Consider the following 20,849-nt stretch of genomic DNA (forward strand, 5'->3'; position numbering starts at 1 on the left):
GTTTTTCAAATCCTAACCCAAATCCCCTTCAACCTCGCTGGAATTGGGGTCGAATCTATTCTTTTCAAAGAAAAAAAAGAAAAAAAAGAGGAGATTTCTTACCTCTGAAAATCCGGCGCTATCGACCGTGATTGGCCCACCAAATCCATCCGAAAGCCACTCCCGCAGGCAGATTTTGAGAAAAAAATGGTAAGAGATTTTTTTTTTTCTGCATCTATTTTGTTTTTCGAAATAATAGGAAGAGTTGTCGCTGATACTATTTTTTTCCCGATAAAATCGAAAATATCGCCGATATTTCGTCGACATTAGGAAGAGAAACGAATTTTTGGTGTTTCGGTATCGCCGGTCCAGCGACACCGATAATATCGGCGCTTTTGATGCAACTGAATATTGTTACACAATGTATATTGTACCTTGGGTAGTGGACTTTTGTAGGTTACAAGTGTGTACCTGTTGAAGGTTGACTAGGACAACCTATTTTATATATATATATATATAGAAGAACACATTGAGATTCTTGTATTTCATGAAAACCTGAAAAACTTTTATTATATTTAACGTCTGGAAGTATGAAAGTTACTGCTTGCAGGCCCCCACAAGCCCCAGAAAATTAGAAATACTCTAACAGGTTTAATCCACTGTTCACAATCATCTTTTCTGGCAATCCAAGTTTAAGCTTCAGCTCCCTCCTAATTCAACTGTCAGATAAACCTGGGATGGGCTAGGAAGATCTAAAACTTAATGAGAAGGAAGAAAGGAAAAATGGAGCAGGGTCAGGCATGAAGAAATTGTTATGGAAAGAAAAGATGGAAGAAGATTGCCAAGTTACACAAAGGCATGTTTGTTTTAGTACTAGCATTGACATGATAATATTGTGATAACAAATTCTACCATGCTCATCCTGAAATCTCTTCATTCCTCTCTTTATTCATAACCAAACCAACATGTGTAAGATTTTGGTGCTCAACCATCAGGTCTCTCCCACGGGAAAAAAAAAAAAGACCTTGAGGGGTCTCTTCTATCGCCAACCACATGCTGAACAAAAACAAGTATTTCACCTTGTAAGACTTCTACAGATATGATAATATCCTCATCAAAAACAGACAAGATTCTTCCCTCTATCCTGTCCTCAAAAGCAGCTGCGCTATTATTCACAGGCAGAATCGGAGTGAAGATTTAGGATATCACACTATCACTGCTAATGCCAGATTTAACTAAAAAACAAACGTTCACTATTCTTTCATATTTTTCTCACTACCGATGCCAAACACTAAGATCTTGAAGTGCAAATACTATCTCCTGCCTATATAACCACGTCAATGACAATTTGCTTTATCTAAGATATTCATCTTCCCTTTGGTCAAGCAAATCTTGCCATATGAATAAAACACCTAATCTTTGCTCTCTATTGTGAATGAAAGGCTGTTTGTCTGTTTTTGTCATCCTCCACCTTCAATCTATTCATTCCCCATTATGCTACTCAATAACCAAGGTACTAACCAGGTCTGACAATGATTATGTATTTTAAGGCATTCACCACAGCAAGTTTGCCTCCTTTGAGAATAAGGTCTACCACACTTTTTTATATGGATCTAGATCGCATTCTCTTATCGAGTTTGATTTTCTAAGAAGCTAAAGCATTTAGGCTTTTACCATCTAAAATAATAAACCTGATCATTTTACCTTCGGTCCAGTAAAATCAGGCCCTACACAATAGCGTTGGATCCAACACACCTACAGTCCCTCTAACATAAACCACATTTATAAAAATAAGAAAAGAGAACACTCAATGCTGATCTATCAAAGCATTTGAATTTATGGAGTAAATAATACGAGTCATAAACAAAATGGTGTGCCTCAGTTCTCAAATTCTCAGTAACTGCCAAGACATCTTAATGTTTTACTCAAACTTTTGCATACCTCACCAATTGCAGACAAAGTCTGCTGCTGATCTGGTCTCTGGTTTAGTGAATTGTCCAAGAAAAACTGTACGGATCTCCTTACCTAGACATACATTATGGAACAATTCAAACGAATACATGATTAAGTGCTTGTAAGACCCATAAGGGAACAGGAAACAACACAATTCAATCATACATGCTCAATTAAATGTTAGTCATTAATATTAGCATGCAACACATACCGATGACATGTCTCCAGTGGGTTGGAGCGCTCCAAGATCAATGAGGCTCTGCATGACCTGTATGGTAGCCACTTGTTATTCCAAATGAATACATCAAGGCCGATAAACTTGACAAAGTTGATAAAATTGAAATTCCAAAGGTATGTGAATATGGGGGCTGTGACTTTTTTTTATTTTTTTACAAAGGATTCTGGAAAGAAAGAAAGTGTTCTTAGATGCATAGTGGCTGAGAAAGAAAATTCTAGTGCAACTTAAAATATTGCTTTGGTTGGAAACCCAGAGAATCTTTTAGACAGATCCCTACACAATTTGATATTATATATATGAGCAAGTAATCATGGTTGTTGGAAAATAATCCACATAACTTCATTTTCATTCCTAGTTGTAGTATGTTATTAGAAGGATTTCTGCTACACAAATGATAAGGTTCCGGTTTCTCCTTCACCTGATCTCTATGAGATTTACAACTATTCACAACATGATTTTATTTTTTTTTAAATGTAAAGCTGTCTTAAATAAAGTGGAGAACTCGATGATGAATGCCATGATTTTCAGTTGCAACACAGCACACTACACATGCTAGAGAGCTCAGTGCCAAGTGATATAGATCAAGCTTTAATGCGGAGCACGTAAGTACCACCCGAGCTAAAGAGCATACCTTTTTTGCATCTTTTTCATAAACTGCATAGAACAATTCAAGTAATCTCTCCTTGGTGAATGCTTTTATCTCTCCCATCATTCCAAAATCATAGTATATGAGTGATCCATCCATGTCAACAGCAAGATTTCCCGGATGAGGATCGGCATGAAAGAAACCAGTCTTCAGTATCTGTATTAGCACCATGTAGCCTGTGTTAGTGAAACAGAGAATGAACCCGGTGATTTGTTAACCATGGAATACATGCGAATTTTCAGAGGATCAATTATTATTGGACGAAGACACTTCTTGCAAGACAGTAAGAGTGAATAGCCTCAATGGGAAGTGTAAACCTCACAATTTTTTATAGTATTAGGCTCCTTCAGACTTTGCAACAAAGATTTAAACAATTAGGTATATGTGGCTTTCAGCGTTTTAAATGCTACGTAGTGTAGCGTAGCCTACATGCTACATAGCGTGAGTAAATAGCGTGTTTCCCATGTAGCATACGATACATGGGCGGTAGCATATGCTACAAGCTACATGGTGTGAAGGATGCGTAGCATTTGTTTTTAAAGGGCTCTCCTATTATGTTAGTTTAGTTGCTGATGTCAAATGGCAGTGACCAATCCTTCTCACGCATGGCAATGACTTAGAGCTATCCAGGCCATCCAAATAGTGGGTCCTATTGTTGATGAAGAATCTCTGTGCGGGTACGATGTACCCATATCAAACAGTCTTAACTATCTATACAGGGGTCTACACGTGTACAGCTGAAGATTTATGAGTTTTCTAAATGGTGTGAGTAGTCACATTTACTCAATTTTTAAAATAAAATTAAAAATAAATAAATAAATAAAAGTTTTCGAAAGAGGATTTTGAAAGTCCTCTTTCGGAAGTCCTAATACCCTTGATGGCAAGCCCTCTTTCGGAAGTCCTAATACCCTTGGCAAGCCCTCTTTCCACCAAACTTCCTATACTCAAACTCTCCCAATCCAAGGAACCATTAGAGAAGAAATTTTAGGGCATTGATCGGCCCTGTGAGGAGGTCCTACGGCTGAAGTTTCATGAGCATTGGAGCCAAATAAAGGAGAACTTCAATATTCCCCATTTGAAGTCCATACAATTGTGGAGCTGAAGATTTGTGTTATTTATTTATTCAAAGCTAAATACAGGTATTTCTTTTACTCTTTATCTCAGTTAATAACTTTTACTTTATTGTAGAATAAGTTTGTTCTACAACCATTTGTATAGTGTTTAGTGGCTGTCCTGTGTAGTGTAGTGTGTAGTGTCCACGTGATGATGGTGGGGGTCATGTTTTCTATGTTGCGGCTGTCCATTGTTTTCTATGGTTGATCAAACCGTCAGGTGGGCCACCACTACAGTTGGTTTAAAGATACATGGATTGGCTTTTGATAAGTAAAAACTAATAACTTGCTTTGAACATGCTTCTAATGAAAAAACGAAGCATTTATTTTAGGCTTTTTCTTGCTGTTTTCTATATTTCTTTTTATTCTTACTATTTATCAATTTTTTTCCTATTACTTTAATTAAAAAATAGAAGTATCATGTAGCTTATGCTACACACCATAGAGGGTTGAATGCTATGCAACATATTATGAGCTATTTAAAACATTGGTGGCTTCTTAAACATTCCTTTTATGGAATACAATTTGAGGTTCAAATTTTCAAGAGGCTATTTTCTTCCAAGGGGTAGATTCGGAATTAAGGATCTACACATGGAAAAGCACTTGTCATTCGTTGGTTATTAGGAGCAACCCGACAACATACAGTTCGTAATATGGCTTCCGAATTAAGTTCCGAATTACTGAGTACTGCCAAAGGGAAAAGCGATGCCATATACAAAGAGGAAGGCACTCAAAGAATGGTAGAGGCATATATGCCTAGAACTTGAAATCAAAATTACAACAGTTTGGTAAGAAATCTGAAGTTAGATACAGTAGCTACCAAGGATTTGGTAAAAAACTTTCCACTGAAATGACTAGGAACTCAAAATGGCAATTCATCTACTTATATGGTATGAGATGATAGAATAAACTGGTAGTTGAAGAAATTCAATGTGTAGCCATTATTTTAGTTAAAAACAAAGGCATATATTAACATGTTGATAAATGTTACAACCAATGTTTTAAGTATCGACGATATTGGCCGATATATCTTGTATCCCACCTATGCGATATGAAATGCACAAGTAGTGGGATATATCCCACATGTTCGATCCAGTGAACATTTTTTATTTTCGATCTGTTTTTTTTTTTTTCCTTCTATAAATCATGTTAAATCAATGCCAAATTGTTACAAATTTGCATGAAAAATTATGGATTGGGAGCTTCGATTTGGAGATTTGGAGGAGATGGGCCGAGTTGCGGAAAATTGAAAAAAAAAAATCAATTCGTTGCAAATCGGTTGCAATCCTTGTGTCCAAACATAAATTCAAACATGTATGTAACCCGATCTAGTGATTCTTCTTTTGCTTTTGAATGAATTGCTTGTGTTTCATATATGGTCTGATTTGAAGGCAAAGGTGATAATGAGAAGTCACCAGATTGGGGAGGTTGAAATAATACCCAACTGAAGCTTAGATTGTTTGTTCCATTGGTGGCACAAAGTGAGAAGGGAAGCAGCAACAAATCCAGGAGCAGAGTGGAGAAGCATGAATTTTGAAATGTTAGCAAGCATAAACAGCTAAGAAGTTGGACTTTGAGCATGGTCCAAACTCCAAAGTGTGATTCAAAGAAGTAGAGGAACCAGGGCAGAATGTTCATGCAAATAAGGCATGGTGCACTGAGGATCTGACAATAAAAGACAACTCTTCCTTCCAGAATTTCAAATGAGACTGCACGTTCTCACTCCTCATGGCATGTGCGTCGTTGGCAAACTTGCATTACATTACCTTCAGATTAAAGCATCGATAATGCACCCCTTTGCATATTATGCATGCAGATATCCATGGATTATTTTCTCTTTCTATGCATTAGTAAGTTACCTTTCTCGATGATGATGGAAGCCATGTATCTCCAGCCAAGCATGGCTGACTTCTCATTCAATCATTTTTATCAACTGCCACCCAGTTTTAAACAAACATCTATGCCTTGAAGTCCAGGTCAAGGGACAGATTTCTACTAGTTTTCATAACATACCTCACCATCATGGAGTCAGATACTTTATAACTTATACCTCATGAGTGCAAATAGTCATATAAAGCAATAGTCATAGTTTCCAATCAGACGGAATCAGGTAAAGTGACGCAAAGAAAAATCTAAAACATCTAGAACTAAATGAGAGGGGAAAGCCTTTAAATGTTTTTTTGTCAACAGACTTGTTTTCCAGAGTATGATATCAGCAATTGCAGCAGATAAGCAGAAACACGGGCATGATCATTGATCACATGCAAAATGCTAAACAACGGGTATAATCTAATTAAAACAAGGATGATGTTTGTTGACCTGGATCAAGTATGCTTCAATTGCATGTGAAGATATCTGAGATCGATTATAGCCTTGTGCATCTATCACATCCACATTATTTATCTTAATGCCTATTAACAAAAGCAAACATATTATATTAGATTTCATGAAAACAAGACAACATTACAGCTTATCTTGAACTTACGGATATAGATTACAGATTACAACAATCAAAATCCATAAAATATTACATAATTTACAAAGCTCAAAGGAAATAACAGGAAAGGAGCAAGGATCTCCACATGGTCTTTATTAACGTAGAGAAAGCATATGGCAAGGTCCCTAGAGAGTTAATTTGGTGGGCATTGGGAAAGAAAGGAGTTTCAAGAGGATATATTGACATTGTCAAGGATATGTATGAGTGAGTGGTAACAAATGTGAGACCAACTAGAGGAGCGACAAGTGAGTTCTCGATTACTATAAGCTTGCATTGGGGGTCGGCAATGAGCTAGTTAGTTTCACATAAGTTATGGACGAGTTAACAAGGCATTTGCAGAAAAAGATTCCATGGTGTATGTTGTTTGCAGATGACATAGTTTTAATTAACAAGCTGAGGAAGGGCATAAACATAAAGCTAGATGTATGGAGGATGCTTTAGAATCAAAAGGATTTAAAATTAGTCAAACTACAAAAGAGTATATGGAGAGCAATTTTAGTAATAATAGGAGTGGAAACGAGGAATTAGTTAAGATTGGAGACCAAGAAGTTTCCCAAAATGGCCACTTTCGATACCTTGGGTCAACAATCCATGAGCGTGGAGAGATTGAAAATGATTTTGCCCATAAAATTCAAGTTGGGTGGAAGTAATGGAGTTGGGCCTCTGGAGTTTTATATGATTGACACATACCACTCAAACTGAAAGGGAAATTTTATAGGATAGCTATAAGACCCAGCCATACCTTATGGGACAAAATGTTGGGCAGTTAAGAACAACATGTTCATAGGATGAGTGTAGCCTATGTAGTTGAAATGAGGATGCTAAGACGAATGAGTGGCAAGACGAGGACAAACAGAATTAGAAATGAATGCATTTGAGGGAACTTAAGGAGTAGTACCAATAGATAATGTGCCACAGAGACCAAGAACTGCCCCAGTTAGGAGTGAGTCAAGACAAGTTGAAGCCTCGACAAGGGCAAGGGGAAGGCACAAAAAGACATGGATGGAGGTAGTAAGAAAAGACTTGATGACCTATGGTCTAACTGAAGGTCTGGCCCTTGATAGAGTAGAATGGCGGAATAGGATTCATGTAGCTGACCCCAATCAACTGAGTAAGGCTTAGATGATGATGATGATGATGATGACATTGTTCAATGTTAACATGAAAAATGTATTGACTACCAAAGTTGTCCACCAAGTACCATATCAAATATTTTCATTCAAGAACACTAACCTGGAGCATACTCCAAGGTCAACACCTTCATGGCAGTGTAATCCCAATACACCATCTAAAAATAAAATTAAAAAAAAAAATTTTTAAAAAAAGGGGGGCTCTGTAAGCATCAACAAGGCTATTTAAAATTAACTTCTTGGTAATTGATAAACTCTAATCACATAAAAAGAAAACCTAACACACTTGGTCAGATTCCTTATCAAAATCCAAAACTTAAAAATGCACTAGCCAATAAGCATGAATTGTAGCACAAGAAACATACAGGAACGCGGACCCACTTTACGTTTCGAAAATCCCGCCGGAATTTGTCAGCATTTTTCCCTTCATTGATATAATCAATTTCTTGATATAAAATCCTGAAATTCACAACAAAACAAGCATCGCATATACTATGATAAATAGTCAAATGAACAACACAAGATGCCAAAAAAATTTGCAATAAGGTTGAGAATTAAAGGAAAAAACAGTTCCAACTACATAAAATGATCTAAGTACAAGTTCAAATAAATCATCATCATCTAAGCCTTATCCCATTTAATTGGGGTCGGTAAATGAATCTTGTTCCACTATTCCACTCTATCAAGGTTCAGACCTTTAGTTAGACCATAGGTTATCAAGTCTTTTCTTACTACCTCCTTCCACATCCTTTTAGGCCTTCCGCTTGCCCTTAGAGCCTTCGACTTGTACCTACTCACTCCTCCTAAGTCCTAACCAGCTCAGTTCATGGTCTTTGTTACACATGACCAAACCATCCAAGTCTACTTTCCCTCATCTAATTACCTATTGGTGTTACTCCTAAGTTCCCTTGAATGCATCCATTTCTAATTCTATCCTTTCTCGTCTTGCCACTCGTCCATCTCAACACCTCATTTCAGCTACACCCATCCAATGAATATGGTGCTTTTTAACTACCCAACATTCCGTCCAATAAAGCATGGCTGGTCTTAAAGCTATCCTATGAAATTTCAGTTTCAAATTGAGTGGTACATGACAATCACATAAAACTCCACGGGCAAATCTCCATTTCTTCCACCCGGCTTGAATTCTATGGGCAACATCCTTCTCAATCTCTCCACTCTCATTAATTATTGACCCAAGGTATTGAAAGTGGTCATTTTGGGGAACTTCTTCGTTAGCAATCTTAACTAATCTTCTCACAAAACCACATGATGCAGGACCGATGCATGAACCAAATAACATATGAGATCAAGTAACTGCATTAAGATATTTAACAAGAAAAACACAAATATCGCTATAATCATGATAACTATCATGAAAATCAAAAGAACATCATGCATAATCCGCACCTAAGTTACCAACATTGTAACACAAGATCATTAAATAAAAAGAAACTAGGATCTAATGGATGGAGAGACATCTAATTAGCATAGAGTTTAGTCTATTTCAAAGAAGAAGACCTAATACAACATAAGATAAAATTAGGTTTTGGGTAATTTAGGAAAGTAGGAAAGTTAGGGATTTTAGGTTTAAGGTTAGGGTTTCGGGAATGGAAAAAAAGGGTTTTGATATAATGATAATGGAAGACCGAAAGGGGCAAGGTATGACCAAAAGGGGAAAGGGGTTTCTAAATAAATGATTATTTTTTTTCTAATTGATAAGAGAATTTTCTTAAAATAGCTCTATGGGACAGAATATAACCGAGCAGGAACCTAGCCCTAGGCTGCATTACAATGAATCATTTCCATCATAAGCCATACATCCTTGGATGAATAACCTACAAATTCATTTAAAGATAACAAAATGATTTTAAACACTATTGCAAGATTCATGTAGCCAAACCCAATTAATTCGGATAAGACTTGCACAACAATGACGATGATGATTGCAATATTACCTGGATTGTGGTCGCCCCATTACGTGGTACAAGAACGGGTACCCATTACAAAGTAATAGTTTTATCAAATGATTTTACATTCTAATTTATATATGAAATTATTACTATTATTGGTAAGAGAGGAGAAAGGAGAGCTTAAACCCTCTTCTAAATCTTTATTTATCACTCCACTTAGTTACAAGACATGAGAGAATAGAAAAAGATAAGGAAATAAGAGATGCATGGCTTGAGAGAGATAACAGATGAGGGTATGTTGCTTCGCAGGATCACCAATCTACAGAGGTACGCCAATCTATATAGGCATGGTGCTCCACAAGAGCACCAATTTACATACGATACTCTCAATATTCCCCCTCAAGATGGAGCAATTTTTTTATATATATAATGGCAATGCAATTTATTAAGAGGAAAAAACAAAAGTACATAGAAAGAATAAATGGGATGATGGGGAATCAACCCAACAAAACCTCAATGCGGTAAATCACTACACCCCAAAATATCCAAAAGATCTACCCATTTGAAACCCTTGAAATGGATACTCCAAGGGGCACAAAGTACCATTCTCCCTTGGATAAATGGGATGATAAGGAATTAACCCAACAAAACCTCAATGCAATACATTACCATTCCCCAAAATAACCAAACGATCTTCCTATCTGAAACCCTTGAAATGGTTGTGAGGCCCAAAATATCATTCTCCCTTTCACCCTTTGGAAGACTACAATAGTCCTTTTTTGCCTTGTTGTTGAAGACTCTATTGTTCTTTTCCCTCCATATAGATCACAACACTGATGGAAAGGATATGCACCATAGGATTTTCATCATTATTCCTTGGGCTCCCCAAAGCCGTGCTTGAGAGACTTTCTTAATAGACCCGGGCATAATCCATAGAGTTTTGAAGAGGGCCATCATTCTCCACCATACTTTAAAAATTCACAATGAATAAAGAGGTGGTTAACCAATTCTGCATCTTTTAGACATAAGGAGCATACATTCGTTATGATCATATTCCTGTTTTGCAAATGATCTATATCAAATTTTGTTTTTTTGCAACCAATATTCTTAGTGTTGTCAATATTATTGATAGCATTGGTGATGTTATGTGTCAATAATATAGATAGCAAGGATAAAATAAAATTTGCAAGATATCATTGATATTATCGCATGTATCGACAATATCGCAAGATATCAACAACATCCCTTTGAAAAAATGCATTGTATCATATTTATCATGCGATTATTATCGATATTATTGATGATACCAGTGTTAATACAGTTCTAGAAAATAATATAAAAATCAAATTTTCTGTTTTTTTATAGATCGTTCCTAAGTTTATTTAAAATTAGTGATTTATATGTGCTAAATTATTACATTATTTCCTAAAATTGATGAATTAGTATCATATCTATCAATTAAATAGTTTTGTTTGACAATGCATAATTCGGGCCCTTATTTTTAAATTTATTTTTTATTATTTTTTAAGGCAATGGGGAAATGCATTAACTAAAAAGGAAAAGCACAAAATAAAAAATATGGAACTAAGGGATGATGACAAGCCAACGCTTGGAATCACAGTACATCCTAAGATGTGCCTACAAGGATTTTATCACTTCATCCATAGGACACCCTTGAGCAAGGAACTCCTGATGTGCGAAATAACAGCTGTCTTTTACACCATGAAATATTGCTCTAGAGATTTCCATCTTCTTGTTAAATACTCTATTGTGACCAAGGTATTCCGTATCGGTAGTTGTAGCTATAACGATCACCACTATTATCGATATGGGTATCGGCCACCGTAAAGGCCAATATGGGGGTGTAACGACCATTACAACCTCGGTAACGGTTGGAAAAAAAAATTTGCACGAAAAATTCTGGAAAAATATCTAGAAAATCTAAAATAATGTAAATATTCCAATTATGTATTCATTTTTTGTTTTGAATATGTTTACGGTAGCATAATGGTCCACTCTTTGGTGAGAGTGTTGTATCAGGTTGTTTGGTAAATTTATGAACATGGTTATAAGTCTTTAATGTGTTTGCACATCACAATCAAGCTTTACAATTAGAAATTAGAAAAATGCATAAATACCACTTTTTTCAATTTTTGGAAAAAATGGCCCTCGGAGCTTCTATTCGCTCAAATCGCTTCAATCTACCGTTTTAATCATAAAAACTATAGAAAGAGTAGTCGAAATCTCCTGTAGAATAATCTAAGAGAGTTTTTGGGATGGGTAAAGTCAAAAAATGAGAAGAAAATTTGATTTGAATAGAAAAAAATTGTCGGTTTTCAACTATTGCAGGGGTAACGATCATTATACCCCATAACAGCCCATATGGTCCAAAAAAAAAAAAAATAGCCCCGTTTCACCTCCATATCGTGCAATAGTCACAGCCGTTAGCTACATATGTCGGCCTTTATGGCCATATCGTAATGGATACAGAACACCTTGGTTGTGACGCTCTTTCCAAAGTGTCCATAGGCCGTATAAGAGACATCCTCCAAAGTATCATCTTCTTTTACAGGGGAAAAAAAAAAACCCATCTTCATGCTAAGAATAATGCGTTGATCTATTTAGGTGAAACCCATATCATATTGGAAATTGCTAGTAGATAAGGCCAAAGGGAGAAAGCCTCCTCATATTGGATGAATAAATGATTCACTGATTGCTAGTAGATTATGCCAAAGGGAGAAAGCCTCCTCATAGTGGATGAATAAATGATTCACTGATTTTGCCTCCTTGAGGCATAAGGTGCATCTAGTAATGATGACAATGTTTCTTTTCCCTTAGATTGTTGATAGTCAGGATCTTGTTGTTTGTTGCTAACCAGCTAAACACCAGTACTCTTGGGGGGCCCAGATACCTTCATAAATGTGCCAATGCAGCAATCTAATTCAGTCGTCTACTGTGTTTTAGCTTCAGATAGAAGTACTAATTGTAAAAGTGTCCAAGGGGTCCTAAAGCAAGTATTTGTGATTTCTCTTGAAGACGAATGAAATTAATTCTGTCATATAGGTGTCTTGGGAATACTAGGATGCATATGGTTACATTTCCATTCCCGCTAAATGTCTCAGCTACTGCAATATCTATTCTTTGGGAAATACTATATGACACTGGGAAATCATGTTGTAGTGGAGATCCACTAATCCATACATATTCCCAAAATCTAACTCAGGCACCATTTCCCACTACATAGGATATAACTTCAATGAACTCTTCTTCTACACGCATAACTGTCTTTGAAATATTTGAGGTTCTATACAAAGAGGAAGGAGGGATGCTCCATCTGCCCTATGTTATCCTATATTTAGGATGAAATGATTTGATCCCACAGGTGCCGCATTGGATCTCCATAACCGCTTACCCAAAGGTGTCTAATTCATTATGGCAAGATCTTTTATGCCCCACCCTCCCTCTATTGCAAGTTGTCTCGCATGCCTTCCTCTACAATGGAAGCCCATTATGTATAGCTGTTTTTTATAGTATTTTGAGTCCTAAGTGCACAATCATATACTTTTAATATTTCCTGAATTTTCTCTAAAAAATTCCACTATTTTCCTAAAATTTCTCCAATGTTTCCCCCAGACAGCTATTTTTACCCACTATCCGTGATATTATTGATGATATCGATACATGTTTCCATATCCCAAGCATTGAACATGTAACGATAATGATAATCTGATCACTGTTTGTGACTAGCCAACCAAACATAACCCCTCAAGCTAGAACATAGATATCAGCTAGCCTGAAATATCCCTAATTCGGTGGCAATTGGTTGCCTTTGTAAAGATATTGTCCAATTGACTGTCGAATTGAACTAATGGTATGGCGATCAGCTTCTTCATTACTTTCTCTCAAACAAAGTAACAACCCACTTTGAAATGTTTAGTTCTTTTGTAGAATACTAGTTTGTTAGCAATATGGTGGTTGGTTGATTATCACGATGAAATATATATATATATATATAGGAGTACCAACACCAAATCCCATCTCTTGGAGATGAGATTTCAACCAAATCAGCTCACAAGCAGTGTTAGCCATTGCTTTGCATTCAGCTTCAGCAAACAACCCAGTAACCAGATTTTGTTTCTTACCTTTCCACGGTACCAGATTTCCTCCAATGACAGTTATACAGATTTATTCCTTCCTTAATTAGGATATATTAGCTGTACAGTATATTTAGATAGATGTATATATGGTAGGGGCTGAAGATCAGCTTGTATTTCTTCCCTAAATAGCTTGTAATCTACCTATATAATGGGCAATTGTCAATGAAGAAAGGCAGACTTTTTCAAAAGGACTCTAAACTGTCATGGTATCAGAGATATAGCTCTAAATTTCCATTTGTCTCGTGCTCTCAAGTTTCTTAGTCTCGGTTATTCTTGTTCTAGTTCGGTTGACCTCATGTCTTCCGATAAGTCTGATGTTTCTTTGATTCGTTTCAATGGCAAGAACTACTCTGCTTGGGCGTTTCATTTCAGGATTTTCGTCAAAGGTAAGGAGCTGTGGGGACATGTTGATGGCAGTAACCTAGCTCCTGACAAAGACAAAGACAAAGACCGACACGCCAAGTGGGAAGTCAAGGACGCACAAGTTATGGCATGGATTTTGGGATCCGTTGAACCCAACATCATCTTGAACCTTCGATCTTCTCAGACTGCAGCTCAGATGTGGACATACCTGAAGAAGGTCTACAGTCAACAAAACACTGCTCGTCGTTTCCAGCTTGAACATGAATTGGCCACTCTCCAACAGGATAGTCTTTCTATCTCTGATTTTTACTCTAGATTCACTAATCTTTGGGCTGAATACACTGATATAGTTTATGCTGACTTACCATCCGAAGGTCTTAGTTCTGTTCAATCTGTCTATGAAACTACTCAGAGGGATCAATTTCTAATGAAACTAAGGTCTGAATTTGAAGGCACCAGATCCAATCTTATGAACCGAGAATCTGTCCCCTCCTTGGATACATGCCTAAATGATCTTCTTCGCGAGGAACAGCGCCTTCTCACTCAAACCACCATGGAACAACGACGATCTACATCTGTTCCTGTAGCCTATGCAGCACAAGGCAGGCCACAAAGCAGGGATATGAACACTGTTCAGTGCTTCTGTTGCAAGGGATTTGGTCATTATGCTGCAAACTGTCCCCGAAAATTCTGCAACTATTGCAAAAAGGATGGCCATATCATCAAGGAATGCCCAACTCGACCCCCCAAGAAATCGGAGACAGCATATACTGTCTCAGTTGGCTCTTCTAGTGCGGGTAGTTTGGTGAATACAACACAAAGTGCTCCTGCTCCTGCTCCTGTTTCAGTCCAACCCATGACCCCTGACATGAATCAACAAATGATCATTTCTGCATTTTCAGCTTTAGGACTCTCAGGTAAACCCTTCACTACATCATCTCCTTGGTACTTTGATTCCGGGGCTTCCCATCATATGACAAACAATGCTGCTTCTCTTACCAATGTAAACAAATATTTTGGAAATCTCAAAATTCATACTGCTAATGGCAATCATTTACCTATCACGGCCACTGGTGATGTTTCCTCCTCTCTCACTGATGTCTTCGTATCTCCCGGTCTTACCACCAATCTTGTGTCCGTCGGTCAGTTAGTTGATAATGATTGTAAAGTAGAGTTTTCTAAATCTGGTTGTGTTGTGCAGGATCAACAGTCAGGGCGGATGATCGCGAGGGGGCCTAAAGTGGGACGTCTTTTTCCTCTTCAATTTCCTTTGTCTTCTTTTTCTTTGCCTTTTGTCGCTTGTAATTCTGCTCATGTTGATTATCGAGCGTGGCATAAACGTCTCGGACATCCAAACTCTAATGTACTTCATGCTTTATTGAAATCTGGTTTTCTTGGGAATAATGAAACACCATCTCTTAGTGTTGTTCAGTTTGATTGCAATTCTTGCAGACTTGGCAAAAGTAAAACTCTACCCTTTCCTTTTCACACACCGCATGTTGTCAAACCTTTCGATCTGATACATAGTGATGTGTGGGGTATGGCACCAGTCACTTCGCATGCTAATTACAAATACTTTGTCACTTTTATTGACGACTATAGTCGTTTCACATGGATTTATTTCCTTCATTCCAAAGACGAAGTATTTTCTGTTTTTAAGATTTTTCATGCATATATTCAGACACAATTTTCGGCCCATGTCAAAATCCTTCGTTCCGACAATGGGGGTGAGTATATGTCTCATTTGTTTCAGGACTTCCTACAGAATCATGGCATCATCTCTCAACGGTCTTGCCCTTCGACACCTCAACAAAATGGAGTGGTTGAAAGGAAGAACCGTCACCTTCTTGATGTGGTTCGCACTCTTCTGTTAGAATCTTCCACGCCCTCTCGATTTTGGTGTGAAGCTCTTTCCACTGCTGTCCATCTCATTAACAGATTGCCTTCTCCCACATTGAACCATGACTCACCTTTCACCAGGTTATTTGGTCACCCTCCAACTTATTCTAACCTTCGTACCTTTGGTTGTGTCTGTTATGTTCATCTTCCTGCACATGAACGCACAAAACTTACGGCTCAATCAATTAAATGTGCTTTTCTAGGATATTCAGTACAGCAGAAAGGTTTTCTTTGCTATGATCCAAATCTGTGTCGCATTCGAGTTTCTAGAAATGTAATTTTTTTCGAAAATCAATATTTCTTTTCTACCCATCAGGATCATGTTTCTCCTTCATTTTCTGTTTTGCCTATGTTTCCTAACTCTCTTGCAGATCCAGTCCCTTCTAAACCTCTCCTAGTGTATCGATGACGCTCCACCGCCACTTCCCACTAACCTTCAGCACCTCCTGAGCCCCCTCAAGCTTCTTCCCCGACTGCTGCTCCTGTTTCAGCACCTGCACCTCCTTGTCTCCGACTCAGTACTCGGGTTCGTAGACCCCCAGATAGGTTTGGTTTCTCTTCTCCTTCATCCTTCACAGCCACTTTGTCGTCTATTTCTCTTCCTTCATCTTATAAACAGGCAATGGAGCATGAGTGTTGGCGAAAAGCAATTGAAACCGAACTTCTCGCACTTGAAGAAAACCAAACATGAGATGTTGTTCCATGTCCCTTCTCCGTGAAACCCCTTGGCAGTAAGTTCGTGTTTTCTATCAAGCTTAATTCCAATGGGTCCATAGATCGTTACAAAGCTCGGTTAGTGGCACTTGACAACAAACAAGAATATGGTCTCGACTATGATGAGACCTTTGCACCGGTCGCCAAAATGACCACTGTCCGAACTATACTCGCTCTTGCTGCATCCCAATCCTGGCCCTTACATCAAATGGATGTTAAGAACGCATTTCTCCACGGTGATCTCAAGGAAGACGTTTACTTGAAACTTCCCTCTGGTATGCCCACTTCCTCACCTACTGATGTTTGCAAACTGAAACGTTCTTGGTATGGTTTGAAGCAGGCACCAAGAGTATGGTTTGAGAAGTTTCGATCCACTTTGCTTAGTTTTTCTTTCACTCAAAGTCAGTATGACTCCTCTCTTTTTCTACAAAGGACATCCACAGGTATCGTCGTCCTCCTTGTTTATGTGGACGATATCGTCATCACTGGCTCTGACTTGGAGGCAATCTCTGCGGTTCAGACTTTGTTGAATTCTACATTTCACATGAAAGATCTTGGCCAGCTCACCTATTTCTTGGGTTTAGAGGTGCATCATCAGCCGCACGGTCTCCTCTTGCATCAGCACAAGTATAGTCAAGATCTGGTTCAGCTAGCCGGTCTCACCAACGCTACTTCGGTTGACACCCCCATGGAACTTAATGTGAAATATCGACGTGACGAAGGGGAGCTTCTTGAGGATCCTACTACCTATCGGAAGTTGGTTGGTAGTCTTATCTATCTAACCATTACCCGACCAGACATCTCTTATGCTGTTCATACCGTTAGCAAATTCATGCAAGCACCAAGGCATCTCCATCTATCTGCAGTCCGCCGCATAATTCGCTACATTCTTGGGACACCTACTCGTGGCTTATTCTTCCCTTCCGGTTCTTCACTTCAGCTACAAGCCTATAGTGACGCTGACTGGGCTAGCTGCCCAGACACCAGGAAATCTACTACCGGCTGGTGTATGTTTCTTGGTGATGCCCTTATCTCTTGGAAATGCAAGCAGGACCACGTCTCCAAATCATCTACTGAGGCCGAGTACCGAGCCATGTCTGCAGCATGCTCCGAGATCATTTGGCTGCGTGGTCTCATTCCCGTACATCCTACTCCACTCCATGCTGACAACACTAGTGCCATCCAAATTGCCGCAAACCCAGTCTATCACGAACGCACCAAGCACATCGAGGTTGACTGTCACTCAATCAGGGAAGCCTATGATCATCAAGTCATCACTCTTCCACATATCTCCACAACTTTGCAGATCGCCGATATCTTCACAAAATCCATGCCTCGTCAGCGCCATCATTTTCTCGTTAGCAAATTGATGCTTGTCGATTTACCAGCATCAATTTGAGGGGGGATGTCAAAGGAAATATCAATCTACACAGCAGATTTACAGCTTTACAGATTTACAGATTTACAGCTTTGCAGATTTACAGATTTACAGCAGATTTACAGCTTTGCAGATTTACAGATTTACAGCAGATTTACAGCTAATATCTACAGCAGATTTACAGCTAATAGCAGATTTACAGCTAATATCTACAGCTTTGACTGATATGACAGTTATACAGATTTATTCCTTCCTTAATTAGGATATATTAGCTGTACAGTATATTTAGATAGATGTATATATGGTAGGGGCTGAAGATCAGCTTGTATTTCTTCCCTAAATAGCTTGTAATCTACCTATATAATGGGCAATTGTCAATGAAGAAAGGCAGACTTTTTCAAAAGGACTCTAAACTGTCATATAGGAGTACCAACACCAAATCCCATCTCTTGGAGATGAGATTTCAACCAAATCAGCTCACAAGCAGTGTTAGCCATTGCTTTGCATTCAGCTTCAGCAAACAACCCAGTAACCAGATTTTGTTTCTTACCTTTCCACGGTACCAGATTTCCTCCAACAAATATGCAGTAAGTTTTACAATCCAGTTTCCTTATAAGAACATGGTTTGGGGAAAAATTAAATCCATTAATAGATAAATACATGCTTCATGTATAACATGAGAGGTTTTTCTAACTCATGCACACTTATCCAAAAGAGTAACAGGGAAAGGATGAAATGCCCCTCATCTGTTACCCAAATTTGCCTTGGATAAACCAATGAGCAAATAGATAATAGGAAAAAAAGATCCTTCTACAAGAGACAAGCATCAACAAAAAATTTAATAGTTGAATTCCAAAAAAAAGTCAGACAGTCTATAGTATTCCTCTGGTGTTGAACATCTGGGGGCATGGATAAATGGAGAAAATGGGAGAACAAGTTTTCTTCAAACATTAAACTTGGATTGTTTGTCTGGAAAAGAATGATGAAAGAGCACACAATACAAAGCAATGTCCATGATTATCAATGAAAAACACATAATTTAAATGGTACTTGAGAGAACAAGCATTATTTGGACTTCCATGAAATAATGATTCAAGTAGAAAATGAAACTGATGAATGCTTACTACTCACGTTGAGCACTCATCATATATACCAATCCAATCCTTTGTTGGTCCTCCCAAGGTTTCACTTCTCTGGAAATACTCAGCAATTAGCTTTAAATTTCCTGCATAAAAAGGCATAGAAATAATTGAGATAACAATGTGTTGATTTTCTATACTTAACATAATTAACTAAAAGACAAAACTGCCAAGAAAAAATAAAAGAGGGGGTGCAGATCACCCCAAATACAAAGAATCTTTAAATATTGCACTTCTAGCAAATAGAAGAATATATAAACCAAAGTGTAACCCATGGTACAAATAGAAGAAGCAACATTGTATGGCTACATTTATGTCCCACACAATGTTTTCCATATCGTTATCGCGTAATGTATCGCACCTTTGGGATATGGATACATATCAGTTATGGGATATATCAGTTGTATCATGCAATGTATTGCTATTGTTGGGAAACATTGGGAAATTGGTCGAATTTTTTAACGAAACTCTAGGAATTGTTAAAAAAATACATCAATACACACTTAGAAATCAAAACATCACAAAAAACAAGTGCAAATAATAGGTTTCCTTTATATGGGGTCCTAATCTACGTGTTGTCTGATTGAACTGATGCAACTATATTCAAAGTTTATTCATATAATTTACAAATGTAAAAAGACATGTATGGAAACACAAGCAATACATTCAAAGGAAAAAGAAATAGAAAACTAGAAGTAAACCTGTGAATAATGTGTGTGGTTGTGGCTCAGCCTCAGACCCACATAGAGTTGCATGGCGGCTCAAAATAATCATCTACATCTCGACGGGGTTGGGCATAGTACTGCTGCTCCACAAACCAACAATACTATGCCTAGGTCATAGTAGAATGATACCTATGAAGATACTCTCTAACATAATGTTGGTACTCATCCTCTCCAATTTGAGAAATTTTGGAAATTTTTCAAATTGTCCTCAATTTTCCACAAATCGGCCCATCTTCCCCCAAATCCCAAAATTTGTATGTGATGATGATTTCATCAAACACTTCTGGATACTCTGAAATGAGGGACCAATTGACCGCTGATCAAAGTAGAATTTCGAAAAAGAAATATTTTTTTAACATTTTGAATTTTTTTTTAATCCCTTAATTACCAAGAATCACCAGATCAGATTACATACATGTTTGATTTTGTGTTTGGACAAAAAGATAACAACCAATTTGCAAGAAATTGGGAACTTTTATTTTTCCTAATTTTTCGCAACTTGGCCCATTTCCCCCAAATCTTGAAATCGAAGCTCCAAATTCATGATTTTTCATGCAAAACATGAATCATGAATTTGTAACCATTTGATACTAATTTAATATGATTTACAAAAAGAAAAATTGATCAAAAATCGAAAATGCTAACTGTATTGAACAAGTGGGATATACCGACACTACCTATGTGTTTCTCATTGCACGTGTGGGATACAAGATGTATCATGGGATATATCAGCTGATATCATCAATACTGAAAACACTAGTCCCACAACAAGTAAACAAGCAATCAATCATACACAATTATATACAACCATACACATAAATATACAAAAAGAAGCCTATATTAGTCACAATATGAAACTATAGAAGAGAGTAGTGGAGCAACACAAAACGAGACAACTATAAGGAGTTCAAAGAATCAATTGCCTCATGCCAAGGAGATCAACATTCAAGGTTGTCTGATTGCTAATGGAGAAGTATCAGAGACAAAGGGAAGAATCCGTACATGT

General features: G+C 37.6%; 1 protein-coding gene across 2 annotated transcripts in view; it reads right to left on the reverse strand.

Annotated features, from left to right (window-relative positions):
* Positions 1 to 20,849, reverse strand: part of LOC131258139 (protein ACTIVITY OF BC1 COMPLEX KINASE 7, chloroplastic) — a 137,726-nt gene that overhangs the window by 65,803 nt on the left and 51,074 nt on the right. For both annotated transcript variants that reach the window (XM_058259248.1, XM_058259249.1), the window contains 7 exons: positions 19,111 to 19,204; positions 7,921 to 8,014; positions 7,659 to 7,713; positions 6,248 to 6,339; positions 2,802 to 2,972; positions 2,144 to 2,200; positions 1,921 to 2,004 (listed from right to left, as the gene is read on the reverse strand). In XM_058259248.1, coding sequence (XP_058115231.1) covers positions 1,921 to 2,004; positions 2,144 to 2,200; positions 2,802 to 2,972; positions 6,248 to 6,339; positions 7,659 to 7,713; positions 7,921 to 8,014; positions 19,111 to 19,204 — 647 coding nt within the window. The remainder of the gene's footprint in view (positions 1 to 1,920; positions 2,005 to 2,143; positions 2,201 to 2,801; positions 2,973 to 6,247; positions 6,340 to 7,658; positions 7,714 to 7,920; positions 8,015 to 19,110; positions 19,205 to 20,849) is intronic.

Source organism: Magnolia sinica, chromosome 10 (assembly GCF_029962835.1).
Source record: "Magnolia sinica isolate HGM2019 chromosome 10, MsV1, whole genome shotgun sequence".
In the NCBI taxonomy this organism is placed as follows: domain Eukaryota; kingdom Viridiplantae; phylum Streptophyta; class Magnoliopsida; order Magnoliales; family Magnoliaceae; genus Magnolia; species Magnolia sinica.